Source organism: Gopherus evgoodei, unplaced genomic scaffold, assembly GCF_007399415.2.
Source record: "Gopherus evgoodei ecotype Sinaloan lineage unplaced genomic scaffold, rGopEvg1_v1.p scaffold_47_arrow_ctg1, whole genome shotgun sequence".
In the NCBI taxonomy this organism is placed as follows: domain Eukaryota; kingdom Metazoa; phylum Chordata; order Testudines; family Testudinidae; genus Gopherus; species Gopherus evgoodei.
Window position 1 is genome coordinate 1,162,658 of NW_022060068.1, and position 27,074 is coordinate 1,189,731.

The following is a 27,074-nucleotide window of genomic DNA, read 5'->3' on the forward strand; positions in this document are numbered from 1 at the left end:
TATCAGCTCTCTAAGCTTAACAAAATCCGCCTTCCTGAAATCCATTGTCTCTATTCTGCTGTACTCCTTTCTACCCTTCCTTAGAATTGCAAATTCTATGATTTCATGATCACTTTCACCCAAGCTTCCTTCTACTTTCAAATTCTCAACAAGTTCCTCCCTGTTGGTTAAAATCAAGTCTAGAACAACTTCCCCCCTAGTAGCTTTTTCAACTTTCTGAAATAAAAAGTTGTCTGCAATGCAGTCCAGGAACTTATTGGATAGTCTGTGTCCCGCGGTGTTATTTTCCCAACATATATCTGGATAGTTGAAGTCCCCCATCACCACCAAATCTTGGGCTTTGGATGATTTTGTTAGTTGTTTGAAAAAAGCCTCATCCACCTTTTCCGCCTGATTAGGTGGCCTGTAGTAGACTCCCAGCACGACATCACCTGTGTTTTTTACCCCTTTTAGCCTAACCCAGAGACTCTCCACCCTTCCGTCTCCTATGTCCATCTCCACCTCAGTCCAAGTGTGTACATTTTTAATATATAAGGCAACACCTCCTCCCTTTTTCCCCTGTCTATCCTTCCTGAGCAAACTATACCCATCCACACCAACATTCCAGTCGTGTGTATTATCCCACCAAGTTTCAGTAATGCCAATAATGTCATAGTTGTATTTATTTATTAGCACTTCCAGTTCTTCCTGCTTATTACCCATACTTCTTGCATTTGTATAAAGGCATCTAAGATACTGGTTTGATCTTGCCTCCCAGCTTCGCCCTGACCCTTCTTCCTCTCTGCCATTATAGCCCGTGCTCCCTCCTGTTTCCAACCCATCTCCCAGGTCTTGTTCCTCACTTACCTGTGGGCTTTGCTCACCTGTCCCCGCTTTTAGCATCATCTTCAGCGTCCCGTTGAAACATTTCCACCAGCCTATTGGACTAGAGGTGATACGCTGAGGCCTAATTGTGCCGGACCCCACATTTCTCCCAGAAGCATCGGAGCAGGGTCGACATGAAGTTGGACCCCTGGTCCATTAACACTTCCTTGGGGGAACCCCACACGGCTGAAAATGGTCAGCATCTGCCACGGTGTCTGCTTCAATAGAGGACAAGGCCATAGCCTCAGGGTAGCAAGTGGCGAAATCTACCACTACCAGAATGTATTTCTTCCCCGACGGGGTCACCTTGCTGAGAGATCCCACTATGTCCATGGCCACCTTCTGGAAAGGTTCTTCTATGATGGGTAAAGGCCTCAAAGCCGCTTTCCCCTTGTCCCGGGCCTTCCCCACCCTCTGGCAGGGGTCACAGGATTGGCAGTACTGTCGGACCTGGGTAAAGACCCCAGGCCAGTAAAAGTTCTCTAGCAGCCTCTGCCTGGTGTGCCGGATTCCCTGGTGCCCTGCGAGAGGGATGTCATGGGCCAGGTACAGCAGCTTGTGGCAAAACTTCTGGGGAACCACCAGCTGCCTCCTGATCCCCCCTGACTCTACTTCCCCTGGGGGATCCCATTCTCGGTACAGGAACCCCTTCTCCCACAGGAACCTCTCCTTGCACCCTCTCCTCATGGACTGTACCGCACTAAGGTCAGCCCGGTCCCTGTGCTTCCGCAAGGAGGGATCTTTCTGCAACTCGGCCTGGAACTCAGCAGCTGGGACAGGAAAGGGGACCTGCTCTCTCTTGCTGGCTGGGTCTGAGGCCGCAGCCTCTCTGAGCCGTGTCCCTGGGCGTTCCCTCCCCACCAGGTTAGGGTCCTGCGCCTCGGGCAGAGTACCTTCCCTGTTGTTGGGGCGCAGTGCCCTGCGCTGACTCTGACTATGGGTCACAACCAGGGCACCCCGGGCATTGCTTGGCCAGACCTCGAGATCCCCCCCTTAACTCCGTGGGCAAATATGGGTGTACCCCCATGTCCTTGGGTCCCTCCTTGACCCCCCACTTTAGGTGTACCCTCGCCACAGGCACCTTGAATGGGGTCCCGCCCACGCCCATCAGGGTCAGGTAGGTGTCAGGCACTATCCGATCTGAGGCTACCACCTCGGGCCGGGCCAGCGTCACCTCTGCGCCCATGTCCCAGTACCCAGTGACCTTCCTCCCCTCTACCTCCAGGGGAACAAGGCACTCTTTCCGGAGGGGCAGCCCCGCGCCCACCCTGTAAACCAAAAACTCGGAGCCTGGAGCATCCAGCCCCCCAGAGGAGCTGACCTAGGGCCCTCCTCCCTCCTTCACAGGTGGTACGCGGCCAGCCCCCCTTTCCTGCGAACGCTGCCTCTCATCCGGCTGGGTCTCTACCAAGTTAACCCGGTGTGGGGTCGGTCTGCTCAGTCTGTCGTTGAGCCTGGGGCACTGGGACCGTATGTGGCCCCTCTGACCACATTGATAGCAGCTCATGTCCCGTTGGTCCCCTCAAACCGGTCGGTTGTCCCTGGGCCAGGATGCACTTATCAAATCTCCGTGCAGTCCTGGGCCCCCCTTTGCTCACCGCAGCTGGGGGCCTGCTGCTCCTCAGCTTCACCAGTTCCAGCTCATGATGATGCTGTCTCTTTCTCCTCCAGTTCCCACTGTCTTTGTCTCTCCCCAAGTTCTCTGTCTCACTTCATGTTCTCTCTGTCTCTCACGATCTTCCAGCTCTCTCAGTTTTAGCTCTTTCTCCCATTCCATCTGCTTCCACTCCACGGATGCCGAGTGCCGCCAGCACGATCCTCTGCTGGGTGGTGAGCTTCGCGGGGAGGATTCCCTGCTGGCTGGGGGGGTCATGGTGCCCTCGGCATTTGCTGGGCTCCTCCCCACCCTGCCCCTAGGCATAGGAATGGGGGGGTCTCGGGAAGCCCTCAGCCGGTGGCTGACTACTCCTAGCAGGGACAGACACTGGTGCCTGCGCTGCATCTGCCAGGCTGCTTCCCTCAGAGACAGGGCTCCGTTCATTCATGCGGTCTCCTTGCTCCAGCTGGGCAATCAGCTGGTCCTTGGTGCGTCTCCCCGGGCGCAGCCCCCTCTGCTTGCACAGCTCCAGCGGTTCACACTTAAGCCACTTGGCATACATCTTCCTGCTGGCCACTCACAGGCCGGGGTGCTCGCTGCTCCCCACGGTTTCCAGGGGGACCCCTAGTGCACCAGCCCTTCTTGAGGTCACCACCTCTCTGCCAGGGTTGAGCTGCAGACTCCTCTGCCCTGGGACCGCTCGCTGCAATCCCCCGGGGGACCCTGTTACTGCAAAGTCCTTCTCACTGGGCACACACTCCCAGGGGTTAATCACCCCTTCGTTTTACTGCTCCCCAGTCACTTACTGCAGGAAGTGCCGTCCACGGGGTGCAGTATATCCCACCGCTCCCACCAGTTGTCACAGAGTGTGGGGGAGTCCGGCCCTGCTCCCCTCTTCCTGGGACTCACAGTGACTCTTAGCCAGCCAGTAAAACAGAAGGTTTATTGGACAACAGGAATGCAGGTTACAGCAGAGCTTGGAGGCACAACCAGGACCCCTCAATCGAGTCCTTCTGGGGGTTCAGGGTCTTTCAGCTTGGGATTCCCTGAATTCCAACCACTCAGTCCAAAACCGAAACTCAACTCAACCCCCTCCAGCCAGCCCCTTCCTTTGTCCAGCTTCCCGGGCAAAGGTGCTGACACCCCTCACTGCTCCCTGGCTCAGGTTACAGGCTTAGGTCCTAGTCCCTCACCTAAAGTCACCCCCGGCTCTCCCATCCCCCACACAGACAGTCCCTACTGCATCACAATGGAGAACTCCCTCCCAAGGGGAACACATGGCATCAGGCCAACCGACCAGCTCGGGGGGACCAATGGGACATGAGCTGCTGTTGCTGTGGCCAGAGAGGCCACATACAGACCCAGTGCCCCAGGCTCGGGTACAGACCGAGCAGACTGGACCCACAGAGGGTTAACTGGGTAGAGACCCAGCCGGACGAGGGGCAGGCTTCCCAGGCAAGGGGGGCTGACAGCTTTCCAATGGCCCAGGAGAGAGGAGGGCCCCAGCCCAGCTTCTCTGGGGGGCTGGATGCCCCAGACTCAAGGTTCTCGGTTTACAAGGTGGGCGCAGGGCTGTCCCTGCGAAGCGAGTGCCTTGTTCCCATGGAGGTGGATGGGAGGAAGGTCAATGGATACTGGGACACAGGCATTGAGGTGACGCTGGCCCAGCCCGAGGTGGTGACTTCAGATCAGGTGATGCCCAACACCTTCCTGACCCTGATGGTGGTGGGCGGGACTTCATTCAAGGTGACAATGGTGAGGTTACATCTGAAATGGGGGGCCAAGGAGGTCCCCAAGGATGTGGGGGTGTACTATCATTTGCCCACTGAGGTGTTGATGGTGGGGAGACCTAGAGGACTGGTCAAGCAACCCCCAGAATGCCTTAGTCTTGACCCATAGCCAGAGCCGGCAAGGGGCACTACGCCTTGACCTCAGGAAGGATGTCACACCGGAGGCACAGAACCCTACCCTGGTGGGGAGGAAGCATCCAAGGACAAGGATCAGGGGTGCAGCGGCTTCCAACCCACCTGGCAAGAGAGAGCCGGTCCCCATCCCTGTCCCAGCTGCTGAGTTCCAGGCTGAGCTGCAGAAAGATCCGTCTTTGCGGAAGCCCAGGGACCGGGCTGACCTTAGTGCGGTACAGACCATGAGGAGAGGTTGCAAGGAGAGGTTCCTGTGGGAGAAGGGGTTCCTGTACCGAGAACGGGCTCCCCCAGGGGAAGTAGAGTCATGGGGGATCAGGAGGCAGCTGGTGGTTCCCTAGAAGTTTTGCCACAAGCTGCTGTACCTGGCCCATGACATCCCTCCCGCAGGGCACCAGGGAATCCGACGCACCAGGCAGAGGCTGCTAGATAACTTTTACTGGCCTGGGGTCTTTACCCATGTCCGACAGTACTGCCAATCCTGTGACCCTGGCCAGAGGGTGGGGAAGGCCTGGGACAAGAGGAAAGGCTTTGAGACCTTTGCCCATCATAGAGGAACCTTTCCAGAAGTTGGCTATGGACAGAGTGGGACCTCTCAGCAAGATGACCTGGTCGGGGAAGAAATACATCCTGATAGTGGTAGATTTTGCCTCCCGCTACCCCGAGGCGGTGCCCTTAGCTTCCATTGAAGCAGACACTGTGGCGGACGCGCTGCTGACCATCTTCAGCTAAGTGGGGTTCCCCAAGGAAGTCTTGACAGACCAAGGGTCCAACTTCATGCCGGGCATCCTCCGGTGCTTGTGGGAGAAGTGTGGGGTCCGGCACACCTGGGCCTCAGCGTATCACCCCCAGTCCAACGGGCTGGTGGAAACGTTCAATGGGACGCTAAAGATGATGCTGAAAACATTTATGAACCAGCACCCGCGGGACTGGGACAAGTACTTACCTCACCTGCTGTTCACGTACAGAGAGGTACCCCAGGAGTCTACTGGGTTTTCGCAGGGAGAGGGGTGCAGGGCCTTGACTCCCCCCCACTCTGTGACACCAGCCTTTCCCCCTCTGCCCTTCCAGCCCCATTCCCCCTGCACCCAGTTCCAGCCCCTGCCCCTCCCGCTCACCTGAAAGACGCGTTTGGCCCAGGTGCGGAAGGTCTCCTCCTGGGCACACAGCTCGTCGCCCTCCCCCATGGCCAGGATGCGCTCGCCTCCCAGCTCCTCCAGCCGCGTGTCCACAGCGTGCGCGAAGGCACAGAAGTGAGGGTAGGCCCGGGAGCCCAGCCCGAAGACTGAGAACCTGGGGGGCACAGGAGACAGCAGCTGAGCCCCTGGCGGGGTTTTGCCCTGCCCCCCGCTCCAGCCCCACCAAGAGGGGGACCCTAGGGCCGAGTGGGAACATATAGGTCACCCAGTCACTTCCCACCAGCCCCAGGGGACATGTTGCAGGACAGGAGGAGCCCAGGGCTGGGCTAGCTGGGGCTGTGGGTCGGGAGTGAGGGGCACTGGCAGACCTGGGGGGCAGGGCTAGGATCGCAGATAGACCAGGGTGCCCTCCTCCTCTAAGAGGCATTGGCAAAGGGGGTGCTGGCTGGGGCTGCCTCTGCCCCTGCCCCCTAGGACAGCAGGGGGTGCCATGGCTCCTGGGGAGGCACTGAGAGTGGGGAGCGGGGTCAGAATGCCCCCTGGCCCAGTGTGACTTTTCCACTCCCATCCCCCACCTGCTGCCCTCACCCAGGGGGCGTTTCCTGGCCCTCGCTGGCTTCCCCGAGTGCCAAAGGGAATTTTCGGGAACATTTTTACAAAGCATCTGTGTGCCTCAGTTTCCCCTGCACTTTTCATTGCTCTCCAGTGGGGGCAGAAGGGTTCACTCTGTGCTTGAGCTGAGCTGGGGACACGGGTGGAGGGGGCCAAAGGGGGATTTGGGTGATATCTGTAGGACACCTGCATGTGCCTCAGTTTCCCTCTGCACGTTGCACTGTCACTGAAGGGTTGCGTCTCCTGGGGAACCAGCGCAGGCGGCAGGGGATTGGGGGCTCCCGAGAGGGGTTTGGAGCGAAGAGGGTCATGCACTGACTGAAACCGACCCCAGCCCCATAGCACGTCCCGCAAGACAGAGACGCCAAGGCCCGAACCAGCCGTGCCTGGCAGCAGGAAACCTCTGGAAGATGGGTGGTGGGACGGAGCCAAGGCCGGGGCTGATGCTGCTCGGCTGGCCCGGCAGGTACTGGCCTGCGGCTGGACTCCTGGCTCGCTGCGCTGACCTCGGCCCGTCAGACTGGCCAGGTGACTAATCAACGGGTCCCGGTTGGCACAGGCGGCCCGTGTGGCAGGGAACGCGCCCCTGGTAGGGCCCAGCACAGTAGGGCCCAGCACGGCCTCCCACAGGCCTCGCTGCTGGGAGCATGGGGAGACGGGGCGTTGGGGTGAAGGACCTGCCTTGGAGTGTGGGTCCCTAGGGAACTGGGGGTCCCTGGGCCCGGCCTGCTAAGGGGTCCCACCCCGGAGCCTGCTGACAGGCCAGGCACAGCCCAGACCCTGAAGCTCCATGACAAGGGGCAAGTCCGTCTCTCCCCCACACCCAACAGACAAGGAAACACAGCCAGAGCCAGGCGCTAAAAGGGGCAGAGCTGGGCCGGATCCCAGGTGTCCCGGTGCCCCTCGCCATGGGCTGCCCCTACCGGAGCGTGCCCAGGGCCCCGGCGCTGTCCGTGTTGCTCGATTCCTTCCGCTTCTTCTTCCACGAGGCCACGAGCCCGTCGCTCTGCGAGACGCTGTTGAACCGCACCTTGTAGCTCCTAGGAGGGGATGCGCAGTGAGCCCAGGCTGGGCAGGCCCCCCCTTTCCTGCCCAGGGTGGGGGCTGGGATTGGGACCTCTCCCTTCTGGGGGCACCAGCTCCGATCCAACCCCTGGGTGGGGGCCTTTCCCCTCTCGGGGGTGCTGGTGCAGTGGGTGCATGTCCCAAGCATTCCCCAGTCCAAGGTTCGGAAGGTGCCACCCGCAGCCTTGCCCCGGGTGCAGTGACCCGGCCAGCCCAGGGACCTCACTAACCCACAGCCCCGGGCACAGGGGGTCCTCAGCGCTGGCCCAGAGCTGCCCCACACCCGGGGAATCACTCACTTTTGTTGCTCGGGCTGCGTGGAGCTGACATAGGGGCAGGACATCTCCATCAGCGCCTTGGCAAAGCTCTGCCGGGAGAGAGGGGTCAGGGGCTTGGGCGGGCACTGCCTGGCCCCCTAGCGCTGCTCCCCCAGGCACCCCCTGGTCCTCTAGCGCTGCTCCCCAGGCACCCCCTGGTCCCCTAGCGCTGCTCCCCCAGGCACCCCCTGCCCCCTAGCGCTGCTCCCCCAGGCACCCCCTGGTCCCCTAGCGCTGCTCCCCCAGGCACCCCCTGCCCCCTAGCGCTGCTCCCCAGGCACCCCCTGGTCCCCTAGCGCTGCTCCCCCAGGCACCCCCTGGTCCTCTAGTGCTGCTCCCCAGGCACCCCCTGGTCCTCTAGCGCTGCTCCCCTGGTCATCCCCCGGCCCTCTAGCGCTGCTCCCCTAGGCATCCCCTGGTCCTCTAGCGCTGCTCCCCCAGGCACCCCCTGGTCCTCTAGCGCTGCTCCCCCAGGCACCCCCTGGCCACCTAGCGCTGCTCCCCCAGGCACCCCCTGGCCCCTAGCGCTGCTCCCCCAGGCACCCCCTGGTCCTCTAGCGCTGTTCCCCTGGTCATCCCCTGGCCCTCTAGTGCTGCTCCCCCAGGCACCCCCTGGTCCTCTAGCGCTGCTCCCCAGGCACCCCCTGGTCCCCTAGCGCTGCTCCCCAGGCACCCCCTGGTCCTCTAGCGCTGCTCCCCTGGACCCCCTCCAGCCCCCTAGCGCTGCTCCCCCAGGCACCGATCCCCAGGCACTCCTCAGCCCCCTAGCACTGCCTGCCAACCCTAGGCACCAATCTCTGGACACCCCCTGGGCCCCTAGCGCTGCCTGCAACCCCCAGGCACCCATTCCCGGACACCCCCAGCCCCCCTAGTGCTGCCTGAAACTCCCGGGCATCGACTCCCACGCACCCCCCAACCCTCAAGCGCTTCTTCCCCAGACACTCCCCAGCCCCCTAGCGCTGCTTCCCCGAGCACCAATCCCCAGGCACCCCCCGGCCCTCTAGCGCTGCCTGCCACCCCCAGCCCCCTAGTGTTGCTCCCCCGGGCACCAATCCCCAGCCACCCCCCAGCCCCCTAGCACTGCCTGCCACCCCCAGGCACCCCCCGTCCCTCTAGTGCTGCTCCCTCAGGCCCCCTCCAGCCCCCTAGTACTGCTTCCCCAGGCACCCCTCAGCCCCCTAGTGTTGCTCCCCCGGGCACCAATCCCCAGCCACCCCCCAGCCCCCTAGCACTGCCTGCCACCCCCAGGCACCCCCCGTCCCTCTAGTGCTGCTCCCTCAGGCCCCCTCCAGCCCCCTAGTACTGCTTCCCCAGGCACCCCTCAGCCCCCTAGCGCTGCTCCCCCGGGCACCGACCCCCCATCTTGGGCACCTCCCTGGCCCTCTAATACCAGCTCCCCACCCAACAACGATCCGTAGGTGCTGCCCCAAGACTTTGCCCCCTGGGGTCCCCCCTCACCTCCCCACTCTCCGGCGGGTCGCCGTTGCCGAAGGTGCTGGTCACAACCAATACCAGGGTCTCATGCTCCAGGCTGACAATGTCGTACTCGTCCATGCAGAGCACCTAGGGGGGTGACACTGGGGGGTCAGTGGGGCACTGCTGTGCCCATCTCCTGTGCAGAGCAGGCAGACCGCACGCTCCAGGGATCCCTGTCCCCACCCACACTGAGCCAGTGGGACTCCCTGCCACCGGGTCTCGCTAAGGCCAAGCGCTCAGGCATGGTCAGAGCGTCAGACATTGCTCTGGATAATGAGATCGTCCAGAGCCCCCCAGGGGCATCCGGCCGGGCTGCCTGCGACAGTGCTGGGCTGGCCTCCGCTCTGAACTTGGGGTGTTTCCCTCCCTTGGAGCTGCTGGGCCTGGCCCCGCTGGGGGTCCAGGGAGCCTCACCTGGGCTGGTTATTTCATCCCTGACCAATAGGGGTCTCCCCGCCTCCTCCGGAGCAGCCAGGCCATGGGGGCTATGGGGGCCGTGGGGGGGAGCCACTGGCAGTGCCTGCGTTGCCAGAGCAGGGTGGAACCCAGGCGTCCTGGTTCCCCGCCTCCTCCCCCTCTGTACCCACCAGAGTCTGCCCGCTCCCACCCCCCAGAGCTGGGAAGAGAACGCAGGAGCCCTGGGAAACCAAATGTTGCAGGTTCCCCCCCATCTGAAAAGCATTCGGGGAGACGGGGAACCCAGAAAGGGGCCAACAATGTGCCAGCCACAGCCAGTCCCCCACCCTCTCCAGCCTCCTGCCCACCAGCTCCCATCCTCCCCCAGCCCCCCACAAGCCTCCACCCACCCCAGCCAGCCCCCATTCATCCCCTGAACCCCAGCCAGCCCCCTGACACTGCCCCCTGGCAGCCCTGTCCTCACCCAGCCCCCCAAGCCAACCTCCCCACCCTCCTCAGCCAGACCCTCTTCCTCCCCCAGCAAATCTCCACCCCATACCCCCCTGCCAGAGCCGCTCTCCCCCAGCCAGCCCCTGACCAATCCCCTGCTACACCCCATCCTGCCCCCAGCCATCCCCAACGACCAGCCCCCCGCCCCACAGGCAGTCCCCTGCAGCCCCACCTTGGGGTCGAAGGCACGCCGGAACAGCTCGCCCAGGTTCCAGGCGTAGGTGCGGGACTTGCCCGTCTCGGTGGCATACAGGATAGTGGCCTTGACGCGCCGCGCCATCACGTGGACCATCAGCTTGGCTGAGAACTTCACTGCGCTGTGGGGAGGCCAGAGGTGTCACCATGAGCAGCGCCAGCTCCCCCCTGCAGGCCCCAGCCCTGGGCCCCTGCCGGGCCAGTGGTCTGAGCTGGCCAGGGCAGTGCCCGGGCAGCCGGGTCCTATGGCTACAAGCCGCGGGGTGAGGGGAGGAGACAACGATGGGGCAGGATACGGCCTCAGTGCCTCTGCTATAGCTTGGCCTGGGCAGAGCTGGCCAAGGCCTCTGTCAGCCCCCCAGCTGCTCTCTCCACCGCCCCAAACCCCCGCTATGCCCACTCATAGGGGTCAGGGATGCTGCAGCTCCTGGCACTTCTAAGCAGCTGGCCATGCCCAGACACGACATGCCCTGCTGCTCCTGCCATGCCCAGACATGCATCTCCACACCCTGCCAGTCCTGTCATGCCCAGACACGGCTATCCACGCCCTGCTGCTCCTGCCACACCCAGACACGCATCTCCACACCCTGCCAGTCCTGTCAAGCCCAGACACGGCTATCCACGCCCTGCTGCTCCTGCCACACCCAGACACGCATCTCCACACCCTGCCAGTCCTGTCACGCCCAGACACAGCTATCCATGCCCTGCTGCTCCTGCCACACCCAGACATGCCTATCCACGCCCTGCTGCTCCTGCCACACCCGGACACACATCTCCACACCCTGCCAGTCCTGTCACGCCCAGACACGGCTATCCACGCCCTGCTGCTCCTGCCACACCCAGACACGCATCTCCACACCCTGCCAGTCCTGTCATGCCCAGACACGGCTATCCACGCCCTGCTGCTCCTGCCACACCCAGACACGCATCTCCACACCCTGCCAGTCCTGTCATGCCCAGACACGGCTATCCACGCCCTGCTGCTCCTGCCACACCCAGACACGCATCTCCACACCCTGCCAGTCCTGTCATGCCCAGACATGGTTATCCACACCCTGCTGCTCCTGCCACACCCAGACATGCCTATCCATGCCCTGCTGCTCCTGCCACACCCGGACACGCATCTCCACACCCTGCCAGTCCTGTCATGCCCAGACACGGCTATCCACGCCCTGCTGCTCCTGCCACACGCAGACACGCATCTCCACACCCTGCCAGTCCTGTCACGCCCAGACACGGCTATCCACGCCCTGTTGCTCCTGCCACACCCAGACACGCATCTCCACACCCTGCCAGTCCTGTCACGCCCAGACATGGCTATCCACGCCCTGCTGCTCCTGCCACACCCAGACATGCCTATCCAAGCCCTGCTGCTCCTGCCACACCCGGACACACATCTCCACACCCTGCCAGTCCTGTCATGCCCAGACACGGCTATCCACGCCCTGCTGCTCCTGCCACACCCAGACATGCCTATCCACGCCCTGCTGCTCCTGCCACACCCAGACACGGCTATCCACGCCCTGCTGCTCCTGCCACACCCAGACATGCATCTCCACACCCTGCCAGTCCTGTCAAGCCCAGACACGGCTATCCACGCCCTGCTGCTCCTGCCACACCCAGACACGCATCTCCACACCCTGCCAGTCCTGTCACGCCTAGACACGGCTATCCACGCCCTGCTGCTCCTGCCACACCCAGACATGCCTATCCACGCCCTGCTGCTCCTGCCACATGCAGACATGCATCTCCACACCCTGCCAGTCCTGTCACGCCCAGACGCCTATCCATGCCCTGCTGCTCCTGCCACACGCAGACATGCATCTCCACACCCTGCCAGTCCTGTCACGCCCAGACACGGCTATCCACGCCCTGCTGCTCCTGCCACACCCAGACATGCCTATCCACGCCCTGCTGCTCCTGCCACACCCAGACATGCATCTCCACACCCTGCCAGTCCTGTCACGCCCAGACAAGCCTATCCATGCCCTGCTGCTCCTGCCACACCCAGATACGCATCTCCATACCCTGCCAGTCCCGCCACGCCCAGACATGCCTATCCATGCCCAGGTGCTCCTGCCACGCCTGGAAATGCGTCTTCACACCTTGCTAGTCCTGCCACATCCATATACTCCTATTCATGCCCTGCTGCTCCTGCCATGCCTGGACACGCCTCTTCATACCTTGCTAGTCCTGCCACGTCTAGACCCACCTATCCACACCCTGCTGCTCCTGCCACGCCTGGACATGCATCTCCACACCCTGCTGCTCCTGTCACACCCAGACACGCCTATGCACACCCTGCTGCTCCTGTCACACCCAGAGACGCCTATGCACACCCTGCTGCTCCTGCCACACCTGGACATGCGTCTTCACACTTTGCTAGTCCTGCCACGTCCAGATCCACCTATCCATACCCTGCTGCTCCTGCCATGCCTGGACATGCATCTCCACACCCTGCTGCTCCTGTCACACCCAGACACGCCTATGCACACCCTGCTGCTCCTGTCACACCCAGACATGCCTATGCACACCCTGCTGCTCCTGCCACACCTGGACATGCGTCTTCACACTTTGCTAGTCCTGCCACGTCCAGATCCACCTATCCATACCCTGCTGCTCCTGCCATGCCTGGACATGCCTATCCATGCTCTGCTGCTCCTACCATGTCTGGACACGCGTCTCCACGCCTTGCTGGTCCTGCCATGCCCAGACACGCCGATTCATGCCCTGCTGCTCCTGCCATGCCCAGACATGCCTCTGCGCATACTGCTGGTCCTGCCACGCCCAGACATGCCTATCTACGGCCCGAGGGGTGGGTGGGATGGGGGTAGGGGCAGAGCGAGGTCCTGGGACTGAGAAGGGGAGTTCTGAGGGGATGGGCTCTGCCCTTTCTTAGGGCCATCACTCCCCCACCCCACCCCCTGCTCATGGTCCCCCCCTCGTCCGCTCATAGTGCCCTTACCCTCCCCACCCGCTACCCCCCCACCCCTCATGCTCCTCCCACCTCACCCCTCTCCCCACCCCCATCACGGGACCAGCCTGGCACCTACTTGGCCACTTCTTTGAAGGTTTTCTTCCTGGTGATGCTGGTGCCCTTCGAGGTATAAACCTTCCAGGCGTCCGGCTGCAAAGGAACCAGCCAGGTCAGCCCCGGGCAGCCGTGGGGAGGGGACGGGGAGTGGCCATGCAGCCCACCAGGGCCTGGGACCGGCCAGCTCCACTGCACAGGAGGATGGGAAGTGGCTGGCTGTGCAGCACCCAAGGAGGTGCTGGGGGGAGCTCCTGCTGGGGGGCTGGACCTGCGTGGGGCTGCCTGGGAAGGAGAGGGTGTCCCTTGGATGGCACTGGGGGGCACTGGGGGAGGGGTGATCCTGGTGGGTGGGGCAGTCCCTGTGGGGAGGGACGATCCAGGCAGGGCCAGTTTAACTCTCCTGTGGGCCCCGGGCTATTCGATTTTGTGGGGCCCCCATATACAAGTCTTTAACGCTGTAGTGAACCTGCCTGTTCATTAACATCAAGCCGTTCTGTGGTTACATTTCAGCCTTAACACCTGTAGAATACAGGGAATTCAAACGAGCTCCTTCTTACCTTAGAAACAACACTTACTCAGGTCCTGTAACTGCTGTTCTTCGAGATGTGTTCGCCATGTCCATTCCAATCAGCCGTGTGCACCGCCGGCACGCCAGCCGCAAGATTCCCCCTAAGCAGCAACCGTCAGTCGGCCTGGGCGCCCTCTGGAGTCGCGCCCAAAATAGGGTCCTGCCGACCCTCCAGCCCTTCTTGCCGGCTGCTCCGACTGAGGGGTGGGAGGGTGGGTATTGGAATGGACGTGAACAACACATCTGGAGGAACAACCGTTACGGGAAGGTGAGTAATCGGCTTTTTCCACCACTCACTCTAGAGTGCTTGTTCATGTCAATTCCAGTCACGTGAGTCACAAGCCCAAGTTCAGGAGGTGGGGCCAGAGTCGTCCACTGATTGGAGCACGGCTCGTCCAAAGGCGGCATCATCTCTGGCCTGCTGCGTAATCGCACAGCACGTGGTAAAAGTGTGGATGGGGGACACGTTGCCGCTCTGCAGATTTCCTGAGTGGGAACTGTCACGGAGTCCCCACCAAGCCAGTCAGGACTTTGGGGAGCCTCCTCTCCCTTGGAGCAGACTTGTTCAGGGCAAAAAGCTCACACGGTTTCACCTCCTGGGTCTCTCCTTGGAGCATTCAGCATTCTCTGCCCCTCCGTGCGCTTCCCACAGTGAGTCCACCCAGGTGGGGTCCTGGGGAAGCCACAGGGTCCTGCACCCCCACTTTGCAGTCAGACGTGACTCTCAGCCAGCCAGTAACACAGAGGTTTATTCGATGACAGGAACACGGTCTAAAACAGAGCTTGTAGGTACAGAGAACGGGACCCCTCAGCCGGGTCCATTCTGGGGGGCAGTGAGCAAGACCCCCCACGTCTGCCCCCACTCCTCATCCCCAGCCAGCCCCAAAGTGATTAACCCCCCGCCCCTCCTTTCTGGGCTTTGTCTCTTTCCCGGGCCAGGAGGTCACCTGATTCCTTTGTCCTCCCACATCTTTAGCATCCCCTTGCAGGGGGAGAAGGGCTCCGGCCATTAGTTGCCAGGAGACAGAGTGTCAGACATTTATTTGCACTGGCCCACCACCTAGAGACTTAAGAAATGCATAGGGGAAACTGAGGCACCCACACAGTATTCATAGGAAACATTAAGAACAGTCCCACTTCGTCACAGGAACCTGAGCCAGGAATGCTGTTGAAGGTGGAGTATGCAGTGATTGGGGGTGCAAGAACCCCTGCCAGGTTTTAGCACTTGCGAATGCAGGGTGTAATCCATGACGAAATGCCTTGTGACAACATGGGTAGGCCTTTCCATTCTGTCTGCCACCGCCACGAACAGCTAGACTGATTTTCTGCTTCGTTTTCTCAATGTAGAAAGCTAGCACGCTGTGGATATCTAGTGAGTGGAGTCTCTGCTCCCTGCTGCTAGAATGTGGCTTAGGGTAGAACACCGGGAGAAAGCTGTCCTGATTAATGTGAAACTGTGATACCACCTTTGGGAGGAAAGCAGGAGACCTGACCTGCACCTTATCCTTATAGAACATAGTATAAGGGGGTTCTGAGGTTAGGGCCTTGAGTTCAGACACTCTCCTGGCCAAGGTTATCGCCACCAGGATCGCCACCCTGTAAGAGAGGTACAGCAGGGAGCACATCGCCAAAGGCTCAAAGGAGGATCCCGTGAGTCTAGACAGGACCAGGTTGAAGTCCCAGATCAGGACACGCTGACGGATGTTAGGGTATAGGCCTGTCGAGCCCTTTTAAGAACAGGCTGACCGTCAGGTTAGCAAACACAGAAAGGCCCTCCTTGCCAGGGTGAAAGGCCAAAATGGCAGCTAAGTGCACCCTTATTGACGATAACAAAAGCCCCTGCCGCTTCAGATGTAGGAGGTAGTCCAAAATAAGCTGCACTGAAGCTAGTGTCGGGCACAAATGATGCTGCGCTGACCAGACTGAAAATCTCACCCACTTGGCGAGGTATGTGTCTCTCTTAGATGGTTTTCTGCTGCCATGGAGGACCTGTCAAACTTGGTCTGAACAGGAAAGCTCCATTGGGTTCAACCATGGAACTTCCACACTGTGAGGTGAAGCAACTCGAGGTTTGGATGTTGAAGACGACCATGATCTTGTGTTAGAAGGTCCGGGAAGAGCGGCAGGGTGATCAGGGCTTCCACAGACATGTCTAGGAGAGATGTGTACAAGTGCTGACAGGGCCAAGCTGGTGGTATCAATATGACCTGAGCGCATTCCCTCTGGATCTTGAGGAGCACCTTGTGAATGAGCAGTATTGGCAGAAAGGCGTATAGGAGACAACATCCCCAAGGGAGGAGGAACGCGTCCGCACTGGAGCCCGGGCTGTGATTTTGGAAGGAGCAGAACTGCTGGCACGTCATTGTATCACGTGACGAATAGGTCTATCTGGGGAAATCCCTACCTCTGGAAGATTGAAATTGTGATGGCCAGGTGGAGGGACCGCTCATGGCCATGAAACAACCTGCTGAGGTGGTCCACTAGTGCGTTCTGTACCCTGGGGAGGTATGATGCTTGCACGTGTATTAAATGTTCTACACAGAAGTCCCACAGCATGAGGAATTCCTGGCAGAGGGGTGAGGAGTGTGCAACCCGTTTGTTGATATAGAACAGGGGTTGGAACCTTTCAGCAGTGCTATGCTGAGTCTTCGTTTAGTCACTCTGATTTAAGGTTTCACGTGCCAGTCATACATTTTAACATTTTTAGAAGGTCTCTCTCACTGTAAGTCTATAATATATAAACTAAACTATTGTTGTGTGTAAAGTAAATAAGGTTTTTAAAATGTTTAAGAAGCTTCATTTAAAATGCAGAGCCCCCAACCAGGACCCAGGCAGTGTGAGTGCCACTGAAAATCAGCTCGCGTGCCGCCTTCAGCACACGTGCCATAGGTTTCCTACCCCCGATACAGAACATTGCTGTGGTTTTGTCCATCACGACTGATACATATTGTCCCGTTAAGTGTGCTCGGAAGGTCTGGCATGTCAGATGCACCACGCTCAGCTCTCTGACATTGATGTGGAGAGCCAGATCTGCCTGAGACCAGAGACCTTGAGTCCTGTGGTCTCCTAGATGTGCTCCCCAGCCCAAGTCTGATGCGTCCATCACCAGTGACAGAGACAGCTACGGACTGGTGAAGGGTAATGCCTGAGCACACCTCCTGAGGGTCAAGCCACCATAGGAGGGAGTCACAGACCGGGGGTGGGGGGTGGGGGCTGTCCCTGGCCGGGTGGTACACTGACGCAAGCCATGACTGAAGAGGTCGAAGCCTGAGCCTGGCATGCTGCACCATGTCGGTACAGGCAGCCATGTGTCTGAGAAGCTTCAGGTAGTTTCTTGCTGTGGTGGTGGGAAACTGTCTGAGGCCTCTAATGATATTGGTCAGGGCCTGAAGCCTCGCTTGCAGCAGGTATGCCCTGGCCTAGGACAAGTCCAATATTGCCCCTATAATTTCTATCCTCTGGACCAGGGACAGAATCGATTTTGCTTTGTTAAGAAGGAGACCCAAGTTGTCAAAGGTGGCTCTGATGAATCTGACCTGACCTTCTACTTGGGTCTTGGAGCAGCCCTTGATGAGCCAGTCATCGAGGTACGGAAACACCTGTACTTGGTGCCTGCACAGAAACGCAGCGACAACTGCCATGCACTTGGTGAAAATACAAGGTGCTGACAGGCCAAATGGGAGAACTGTAAATTAGTAGTGGGTGTTGTTCACCACAAACCTGAGGTACTTCCTGTGGGGCTGGGTGATCGCGATATGAAAGTACACGTCCTTCAAGTTGAGGGTGGCATAGCAGTCTGCTGGATCCAGTGAGAGGATCATGGAGGCCAATAAGACCACACGGAACTTGAGTTTCTTCTGGACCTGCAGGAATTCAACAGGATCGTGGACGGGACTGAGGCCACCTTCGGCTTTCGGTATTAGGAAATACTGGGAATAGAAGCCCTTGCCCCTGTACTCCTGAGACTCTCCTCCACTGCCCCTAGTGAAAGGAGCGACAGCACCTCCTGGATAAGGAACTGCTCATGAGAAGCATCCCTGAAGAGGGATAGGGAAGGGGTGTGGAAGGGTGGGAAGGCACAGAATTGGATGGAGTATCCCCTCTCTACCATGTGGAGCACCCAGCAGTCTGAGGTGATACGTGACCATGCACAGAAGAAAGGGGATAGTCGGGACAAGAAGGTAAGGCAGGGTGGATCCAGTCTTTGGTGTGGTACACCGTCCTCGACCGTGCCTTCAAAGACTGGTTTGGGCCCTGAAGATGGCTTGGGTTGTCCTGAGCCCTGGCCAGAGGGTTGATGCGGCCTTCTCCTGCCTGTCCTGTTTCTCCTTCTGGACCCGTCCTGGAGGTTCTGGTGACCAAACTGCTGAGGAGGCTGCAGACGGAAGGGTCTCCGCTGCGTTCAGTGTGTAGAGGCCCAGGACCTGAGGGTGGCTCTGGAGTGCTTTAGGCTGTTCAGCTTCTTGTCTATTTTCTCAAAAAAAAAAAAAGTCTCATCCTCAAAAGGCAGGTCTTGTATGGTCTGCTGGGCCTCATAGGGGAGCCCAGAAACCTGGAGTCATGAGCCCCTTCCCATGGCCATAACCCTGGTGGCAGCATCTGCCCCATCAAGTGCTACCTGCAGGGACACCCTGGAGTTAGTCTCCCCTCCTCAACCAAAGCTGAAAATTTGGCACGGGACCCCAAGGGGACCAACTCTGTGAAGTTAGCTATTGCCAGGCAGGTATTGTAGGTATCTGCTGCTGATGGCCTGTTGGTTTGATATTCAGAGTTGCAGTCCCCCGTTGAGTTCACCTTTCGCCTGAATAGGTCTAGCTTTTTAGTGTCCTTATTCTTGGGGGAAGGGCCCTGAAAGCCTTGCCTCTCCCACTGGTTAGCAGTGTCCACCACCAGTGAGTCAGACTGGGGTAGGAGTAGAGGTGCTCATAACCCCTGGAGGGCACAAAGTACTGGCGTTTGTTCGCTTGGCAATGGGTGGCAGCGAGGCCGGGGTCTGCCACAGAGTCTTGGTCATGTCTGTGATTGTCTTTATCAGCGGTAAGGTGATATGGGCAGGGCCGGAGGGAGCCAGGATGTCCATCATAGGGTCTGCATCATCTACTACTTCCTCCGCCTTAATACCCAGACCCTGGGCGACTCGGCACAGCAGCTGCTGCAACACACTGGAGTCTTCCAGAGCTGGGGCTATGGAAGCGCCCGCCAGCGCCTCATCTGGTGCAGACAAGGAGGAGGCCACCAAAGGAGGTGGTTGCTCTCTACCATCCCCACCCGCGGGATCTCGTGACCCCAGGGGGAACTGTGGTTGGTTGGCCTGGTCCCAGTGCCACGAAGGGTGCTGGTATTGGTGGTCATGTTGGATCCCGCGCCGGTGCTGGCGTGGACTCCTGGTGTAGCATCTGCACTGGGGTCCTCATGGATACCATGGCAGCCACAGACACCAACTTTTGGCCTCGACTCCACCCCCTCCCCGCCCCTCCTGGAGCCCTCCCCAAATCCCCACCCCAGCTCCGCCTCTTCCCCCAGCGCACCGCATTCCTCCAACTCCCCCCTCCCTCCCAGCGCTTGCTGCATGAAACAGCTGTTTTGCAGCGCAAACTCTGTGTGTGTGTGGGAGAAGCAGGACACACCGGCGCTCGCAGTGGAGGCGTAGGCGGAGACGGAGGTGAGCTGGGGCAGGGGAGCGGGGCCATGGGGAGCTGCCGGGGGGTCCTGACCACCCACCAATTTTTCCCCGTGGGTGCTCCGGGCCTGGAGCACCCACAGAGTCGGCGCCTGTGACTGCAGCCAGCGTTGATGCTGGTGCCAGCACCGTTGTTGGTGCCGAAGGCGCAGCTGGCACCATAGAAGCAGTCTGAGCTGCTGACACCTCCGGTGCTGCAGGTGTCGTCGAGGGCAGCGCCGCGGTTGGTGCCAATGTCGGTGATGATGCCATGGCTGACCGCGTTGACGCTGGAGGTACTGCCTCAGTCGCTCGTTGTGGTGGGACAAACATTGCAGACGCCACTGATGCAGCTCCCAAATGGGACCCCTGGCTCCAGCCCTGGCCTTGACTGAAAGCCCATGGAGTCCAAAAGAGCCACTGAGCCGGGTTCAGTCATTCTGAGGGCCACTGTGTTGGGTGGGACGCCCTGTGGTGCTGTGATCTGGACCTTCTGCTCCTGCTATAGTCCAAGCGGTATGAGTCTGAATAGGAGGACCAGGGTGGCATTGCATCTCTCGACGTAGTGTCGGGAGCCTGGGGACCCACTGCACTCCCTGGATGGAGGCGCTGGCATCGGGGGGTGCCAAGGTGACAGTGATCGGCGTGACATTGTCGCTAGCTTTCCCTTAGACTGAACGGGGTGCCAGCATAGAGCCTGCCTCGGGGGCGAGAACAGCACCACGAGTCTCAGCAGGTCCTGCACTGCTTCGAAAGCCTCCGGGATGGACGGGAGCAGCAGGTGCTCCAAGGTGTTCGGCGAGCGCGATGGGTCCGGGCTCGACTGCCTCGCTTGGGCAGGAGTAGATGTAGCCCCATTCTGAGTTCCCGAGCAGTGGCCCGACTGAGGTTTCACTGTTGGCTGGTCCCTGGGTCTTGCCAAGGGAGATCGGCCTCTTTCCGTCTTCTTCTTCTTCTGTGCTGGTGACTGGGACTGGTGCCGAAGGCTGGAATGCCCCTGAGAGGCTCCATGATGGTGCCCTGCCTCCTCAGCAGTGTCTTTCTTCGTTGCTGGATCTCTTGAAGATGGCACCAGCAGGCTCCATGCCGAAGGAGACATGCAAGGAGCAGGATCCCTGGTACCCGGATCTAACTGAGGTCGGACAGCTGCCTCCATGAGGATTTTAAGCCACTGCTCCCTCTCTTAAAGGGTTCTTGGTCAGAATTCCCAACAGGTCTCTTTGGTGACCCTCACCCAGACAGCGGAAACAGGAGGGGTGTGTGGGGGTCACTTTTAGGCATGCAGTCTTGGCAAATCTTGAAGCCCGGAGATTGTGGCATTCCCCAGTTAACATGAAAAGGGGGGGAGACCCCCCCCCTGTGATGAAGTGGGAATGTTCTTAAAGTTTTCTCTGAATACTGTGTGGGTGCCTCAGTTTTCCCTATTCATTTATAATAATAATTGGAGATATACCAATCTCTTAGAACTGGAAGGGACCTTGAAAGGTCATTGAGTCCAGCCCCCTGCCTTCACTAGCAGGACCAAGTACTGATTTTTGCCCCAGATCCCTAAGTGGCCCCCTGAAGGATTGAACTCACACCTCTGGGTTTAGCAGGCCAATGCTCAAACCACTGAGCTATTCCTCCCCTCCCTTCTTCTTCACACAGTGCACCGACAACTTGTGGAACTCCTTACCTGAGAAGGTTGTGAAGGCTGGGACTATAACAATGTTTAAAAGGGAACTGGATAAATTCATGATGACTAAGTGTGACGAACTGGGAAAGTTCTTAATGTTTTCTCTGAATACTGTGTTGGTGCCTCAGTGTCCCCATGGCAGTTCTTAAGTATCTGGCAGAGCAAAGGGCCAGTGCACCTAAATGCCTGACACTCTGTCTCCTAGCAACTGATGGCCTGGGCCCCTCCTCTGCAAAGGTGCCAGCTGAAGGTGTTGGAGACAAAGGGATCAGGTGACCTCCTGGCCCGGGAAAGGGGCTGAGCAGAGAGGAGGGGCTGGGGGGGTTGTTAGTCTGGAGCTGGCTGGGGTCGAGGAGTGAAGTGCAGATGTGGGGGTCTGGTTCACTGCCCCTCAGAATGGACCCAGCCAAAGGGTCCGGTTCGCTGTATCTACAAGCTCTGTTTTAGACCCTGTTCCTGTCATCGAATAAACCTCTGTGTTACTGGCTGGCTGAGACTCACGTCTGACTGCAAAGTGGGGGTGCAGAACCCGGTGGCTTCCTCAGGACCCCGCTGGGGCGGACTCGCTGTGGGAAGCGCACGGAGGGGCAGAGGATGCTGAATGCTCCAAGGAGAGACCCAGGAGGTGAAGACGTGTGAGCTTCTTGTCCTGAACAAGTCTGCTCCAAGGGAGAGGAGGCTCCCCAAAGTCCTGACTGGCTTGGTGGGGTGCAGTTCCAGAGCATCGCCCAGTGACTCCGTGACAACTGGTGGCAGCGGCGGGACGTACTGCACCCCGTGAATGGCGCTGCTTGCAGTAAGTGACTGGGGAGCAGTAAAACAAAGGAGGGATAATGAGGACCAGGCGTGCTGAAGGCTCAGAGAGGGACGGTTTCAGGGGGCAGTTAACCTCTGGGAGTGTGTGACCAGCGAGAAGGACTGTTGGAATAACAGGGTCCCCCTGAGGACTGCAGCGAGCAGTCTCAGGGGCGGAGGAGCTTGCCACTCGACCCTGGGAGAGAGAAGGATTTTGCAGTAGCAGGGTTCCCCTGGGGATTGCAGGAGCAGTCCCAGGGGCGGAGGAGTCTGCAGCTCGACCCTGGCAAAGAGGTGGTGATCACAAGAAGGGCTGGCACACCAGGGGTTCTTCCTGGAAACCATGGGGGAGCCAAGAGCACACAGGCCTGTGAGTCCAGAGCCACTTGGGAACGGTGAAGTGATGGCCTATCACCATCTCCTTGAGAAGGACATTGTGATCCTGTGCACAAAGAGAGGGTTACGCATGGGGAAATTCACCAAGGCACAGTTAATCGTGCAGTCGGAGGAGAAGGACCGCTTTGAGGAGCAGATTGCTGACCCAGATGGGGCTACAAGAGGATCTGAGAGCAGCTGGAGCATCAGCCAGGCATCCCCGGGAGTCTGGTCCCCAATCAGATGAGGGTCTTCACGACTGGGTTCCCCATCAGGAGATTGGAGACGGATGGGATGGGAGCAGAGCCCGAGAGAGCGAGAGGACCGTGAGAGAAAGCAAGAGCCCGAGGAAAAGCTGCAGGAGCAGCAGGAGCAGCAGCAGCAGCGTGGACTGGTGATGGTGGAGCAGAGAGACATAGGGGGCTGCCCAGGGGTCAGTGGGGAAACACGCCTGCGGGGGCGAGACCCTGGGACAGAGAGAACTGTGGTGGTGCAGCCCCGGATGCTGAGGGACTGTGGGACCTGGGTGAAGTTCCCTGGGGTGAAGCCCCTCGCCCTGCCTATGGCCCAGATCCCTGTGCAGACCCAGGAGGGGTCGGGCTGGCTGGTAGTTGGGGTTCTCCAGGATATCGGCTGGGAGGCCCTGTTAGGGGGTGACTGTCTCCCCATGGGACAGGATCCAGGCCCTGCTCCTGTAACGGCCGAGGGTTTGAATTCAAATCCAGGGAACCAATTGGCTAGGATGGAAATGGTCAGTGAAAATGCAAATGACCTGGCTGGCAGGGGGGAGGGGCTGCAGGGCTCAGGATACCTGCCTACCTGTAACCAGCCCCCTGGGGCTGAGTGGGAGGGAGAGATGCTCCCCGCCCCCCTGCACACCGGAGAGGGGGCTCACGCTGGCTCTGATGCTGGGACCAGAGCAGAGAGCTCGCTGCCTGGCCCCACTGGGACAGCAAGGGCAGCGCTGAGCACGGGGGGAGCTGAGATCGCAGCTGAGTGCGGGGACACCCGGGCAGGGCAGGTCAGCTGCCAAACAGGTGTGCCTGGTCCAGACGTGCTGCTGGGAAGTGATTACACAGCAGGGAGGGAGCTACCAGGGACAGGGCTCAGGGGGGCTGTGACCCCAGGCCCAGCCAGCGAGAGGGAGCAGGTCCCACTCCCTGCCCCAGCAGCTGAATCCCAGACCGAGCTGCAGAAGGATCCCTCCTTGGAGAAGCTGAGAGAACTTGCTGGCCACAGCGCTGCAAACCCCCTTGGGAAGGCTGCAGGGACAGAGTCCTGCAGGAGAAGGGATTCCTGTACCGGGAATGGGCTCCCCAAGGGGAAGTAGAACTGGGGGGAATCGGGAGGCAGCTGGTGGTGCCCCAGGAATCCACGGGGTTCTTCCCTTTCGAGCTGCTGGATGGGAGGAGAGTGAGGGCACCCCTGGACCTGAAGAGGGAGGATTGGATGGAGAAGGGGGAAGACCCCCTGGGGGATCTCTTCCCTGAGGTGGGAGACAATCTCCCCATCAGGTGTTCCCCATTCAGAGTCACTGGGAAAGCAGCCCAGAACCTGGAGAGAGAGATCAGGGACATGCTGGCTTTAGATGGGATCCAGCCATTTTACAGCCCTTGGGAAGCGGCTGCCCAAGCCCAGAGCTGGCAAAGGCCAAGATGGGGGCTCTTAACCAAGGGAGCCCGAATCACAGACCAGAGTGCTGGGAAAAGACCCAATCCCAGCTTGAACCCCAGGGGTACTGGGGTGGCAAAGGGTGTGGGCTGCATAAACCTTCCCACATGCGGCCTGCGAGTGCCATCAAGCACACCCGACCTAAGGGAGGGCGTAAGACTGGACTGTCCTGGTGTAACTCACACCAAGGGATGGGAGAGATGCTGGGGCATCCATGGGAACCTTGGTGGGTTCGAACTTCCCCAGGTCACTGGCTGGAGTCACCTCGCTCAGTTCGGTCTTGAAGGGGGGAGAGATGTGACGAACTGGGAAAGTTCTTAATGTTTTCTCTGAATACTGTGTTGGTGCCTCAGTGTCCCCATGGCAGTTCTTAAGTATCTGGCAGAGCAAAGGGCCAGTGCACCTAAATGCCTGACACTCTGTCTCCTAGCAACTGATGGCCTGGGCCCCTCCTCTGCAAAGGTGCCAGCTGAAGGTGTTGGAGACAAAGGGATCAGGTGACCTCCTGGCCCGGGAAAGGGGCTGAGCAGAGAGGAGGGGCTGGAAGGGGTTGTTAGTCTGGAGCTGGCTGGGGTCAAGGGTGGAGGGCAGACCTGGGGGTCTGGCTTACTGCCCCCCAGAATGGACCCAGCCGAGGGGTCCGGTTCGCTGTATCTACAAGCTCTGTTTTAGACCCTGTTCCTGTCATCGAATAAACCTCTGTGTTACTGGCTGGCTGAGAGTTACGTCTGACTGCGACGTGGGCAGGCAGGACCCTGTGGCTGTCCCAGGACCCCGCTGGGGTGGACTCGCTGTGGGAAGCGCACGGAGGGGCAGAGGATGCTGAATGCTCCAAGGAGAGACCCAGGAGGTGAAGCCGTGTGAGCTTCTTGCCCTGAACAAGCCTGCTCCAAGGGAGAGGAGGCTCCCCAAAGTCCTGCCTGGCTTGGTGGGGAGCAGTTCCAGAGCATCGCCCGGGGACTCCGTGACACTAAATCCATAAATGGCTATTATCCAGGATGGGTAAGGAATGGTGTCCCTAGCCTCTGTTTGTCAGAGGGTGGAGATGGATGGCAGGAGAGAGATCACTTGATCATTGCCTGTTAGGTTCACTCCCTCTGGGGCACCTGGCACTGGCCACTGTCGGTAGACAGATACTGGGCTAGATGGACCTTTGGTCTGACCCGGTATGGCCGTTCTTATGTTCATCATCATATCTGACAGGTGTGTCTGGATGGAGGCCTGAGGCTGGGCACTTTAAGGGAACTGTGTTGTTTGGACTCTGAGTAACCAGTGAGGTCCTATAGAAGCTGTTTGGGTCTGTGTGACGTTATTGATATAAACTGGGACCATATAGAACATGGGTTGCAACCAAGGTCCTGTAGTGGCACCAAATCTTATGTAAAGGGGGTCATATAAGGTGTCTAAGACCAGGTTACGGATTACTGGTTATGATTATGCTGTCTGTATGTCTGTAGCATTTTGGTAGTTTAAGTTATGAATATTGGCTGTATGCTGTCTGTATTGCAAACTTGTGTTGTGTTACTGGGAAAGATCCCAGACAAGTTGGTGTTAGTTCTGACTAGCCTGCTTGATGGCCCATTAAGGACCATCAGCTACAGAATTAACCCATGGAGAGAAGGCAGATGCACCTTGTAACTCAGCAAAGTATGCAGGGACTTGCCCATGTGACTCCAGACTCCATTTTGCTGTAATTTTCCACAGTAAGGACAAAGAGGTTCTTACACCTGGAAAAGTCTATAAAAGGCTATTGCCTCATCTCCATCTGGTCTTCAATCCTGCTTCTTACCTCTGAAGGGATTTTGCTACAAGCTGAAGCTCTGCACAGGGGACTGAATGACCCATCCCAGCGGGGGATGTTCTCCAGAGACTTGATTTGCGCCTGCAGTTTACTCCATCACTGCTACAAGCCTGAACTAAGAACTTTGCCATCACTGTATGGAATTGATTCCATTTAACCAATTCTAGCTCTCATCTCTATCTTTTTCCCTTTATCAATAAACCTCTAGATTTTAAATTCTAAAGGATTGGCAACAGCGTGATTTGTGGGTAAGATCTGATGTGTATATTGACCTGGCTCTGGGGCTTGGTCCTTTGGGATCGAGAGAACCTTTTTCTTTTACTGGGGTGTTGGTTTTCATAACCATTCATCCCAGGACGGGTGGCACTGGTGGTGATACTGGGAGACTGGTGTGTCTAAGGAAATTGCTTGTGTGACTTGTGGTTAGCCAGTGGGGTGAAACCTGAAGTCATTTTCGTCTGGCTGGTTTGGTTTGCCTTAGAGGTGGAAAAACCCCAGCCTATGGCTGTGACTGCCCTGTTTGAGCAATTGGTCCTGAATTGGCACTCTCAGTTGGGTCCCGCCAGAACCGCAACGTCACAGGCTGGTTGGTAAATCTAAGTATTGGAATAACCACCAGCGTTTGGGACTTGTCTGCCCTGTTTTGTTTGCAGTTCACCTTGATGGAGTGACCTCAGCTGGCTCCCACGGGCAGCACCGGCACAGTGGTGTAGTCATTCAAGGATCCACAGAACCAGGTCAATTAAGCTTTGGGTCAGAACCCCATGCTATCCAAATTGGAATTTTGGTATTGAGAGTTTGTTGGTTAAAGAGCAGTTGCAATGGATGAGCAAAGAGCATATGAGGGTCTTGATAAAAAAGATTTGTGTTCAGAAAAGGGGATAAGCTTTAGAAAGAAAGCTACCAATCAAGAACTGAGAGAGCTGTTAATGGCCAGTGATCAGGAGGCAGGAGCACAGCCCTTACCTGAGGCTACAGAAGATGCAGAAGCAATTCGAATAAAAAAGGCAGCAAATAAACTGCAACTGGAGCATGAACAGAAACTAGCAGATCTTCGATTGCCGGAAAGGCAAAAAATAGCTGAATTGGAGAGAGAAGCTGCTGAGAGGGAGAAAGAAGCTGATAAAGGAAAGAAGGAGGCTGATGAGAGAAGAAAGAGCTTGTAAGGGGCACATGGAGCTGCTGGTTGCTGAGGAGGGTTCGCCAGATGTGACAAGAAACTGCCAGACTTCAGCTCCACGTCAAAAAAGCCAGGGAAGAACAGCAGAAATTGTATCCTCTTGAAAGTCCAGTTTGTAACAATGTTGGTATCTGGTATAACTCTGAGCAGTTGTCTGGTGTAATCAAATGTACCCCAACACGGCCACCTTTTATGTCAATGCTGTTACTGTGGGTTCAGTAGA

At 58.6% G+C, this 27,074-nt stretch overlaps 1 protein-coding gene across 4 annotated transcripts in view; it reads right to left on the reverse strand.

Annotated features, from left to right (window-relative positions):
• NOS3 (nitric oxide synthase 3) overlaps window positions 1-27,074 on the reverse strand; it is a 105,097-nt gene that overhangs the window by 37,435 nt on the left and 40,588 nt on the right. For all 4 annotated transcript variants that reach the window (XR_003998260.1, XM_030546588.1, XM_030546587.1 and 1 more), the window contains exons 11-16: window positions 13,147-13,220; window positions 10,071-10,215; window positions 8,975-9,079; window positions 7,499-7,566; window positions 7,058-7,174; window positions 5,502-5,676 (exon numbers count right to left, since the gene is read on the reverse strand). Coding sequence is in view for 3 of the 4 variants with exons in the window: in XM_030546588.1 (XP_030402448.1) it covers window positions 5,502-5,676; window positions 7,058-7,174; window positions 7,499-7,566; window positions 8,975-9,079; window positions 10,071-10,215; window positions 13,147-13,220 (684 nt within the window). In the remaining variant the exon portion in view is untranslated. The remainder of the gene's footprint in view (window positions 1-5,501; window positions 5,677-7,057; window positions 7,175-7,498; window positions 7,567-8,974; window positions 9,080-10,070; window positions 10,216-13,146; window positions 13,221-27,074) is intronic.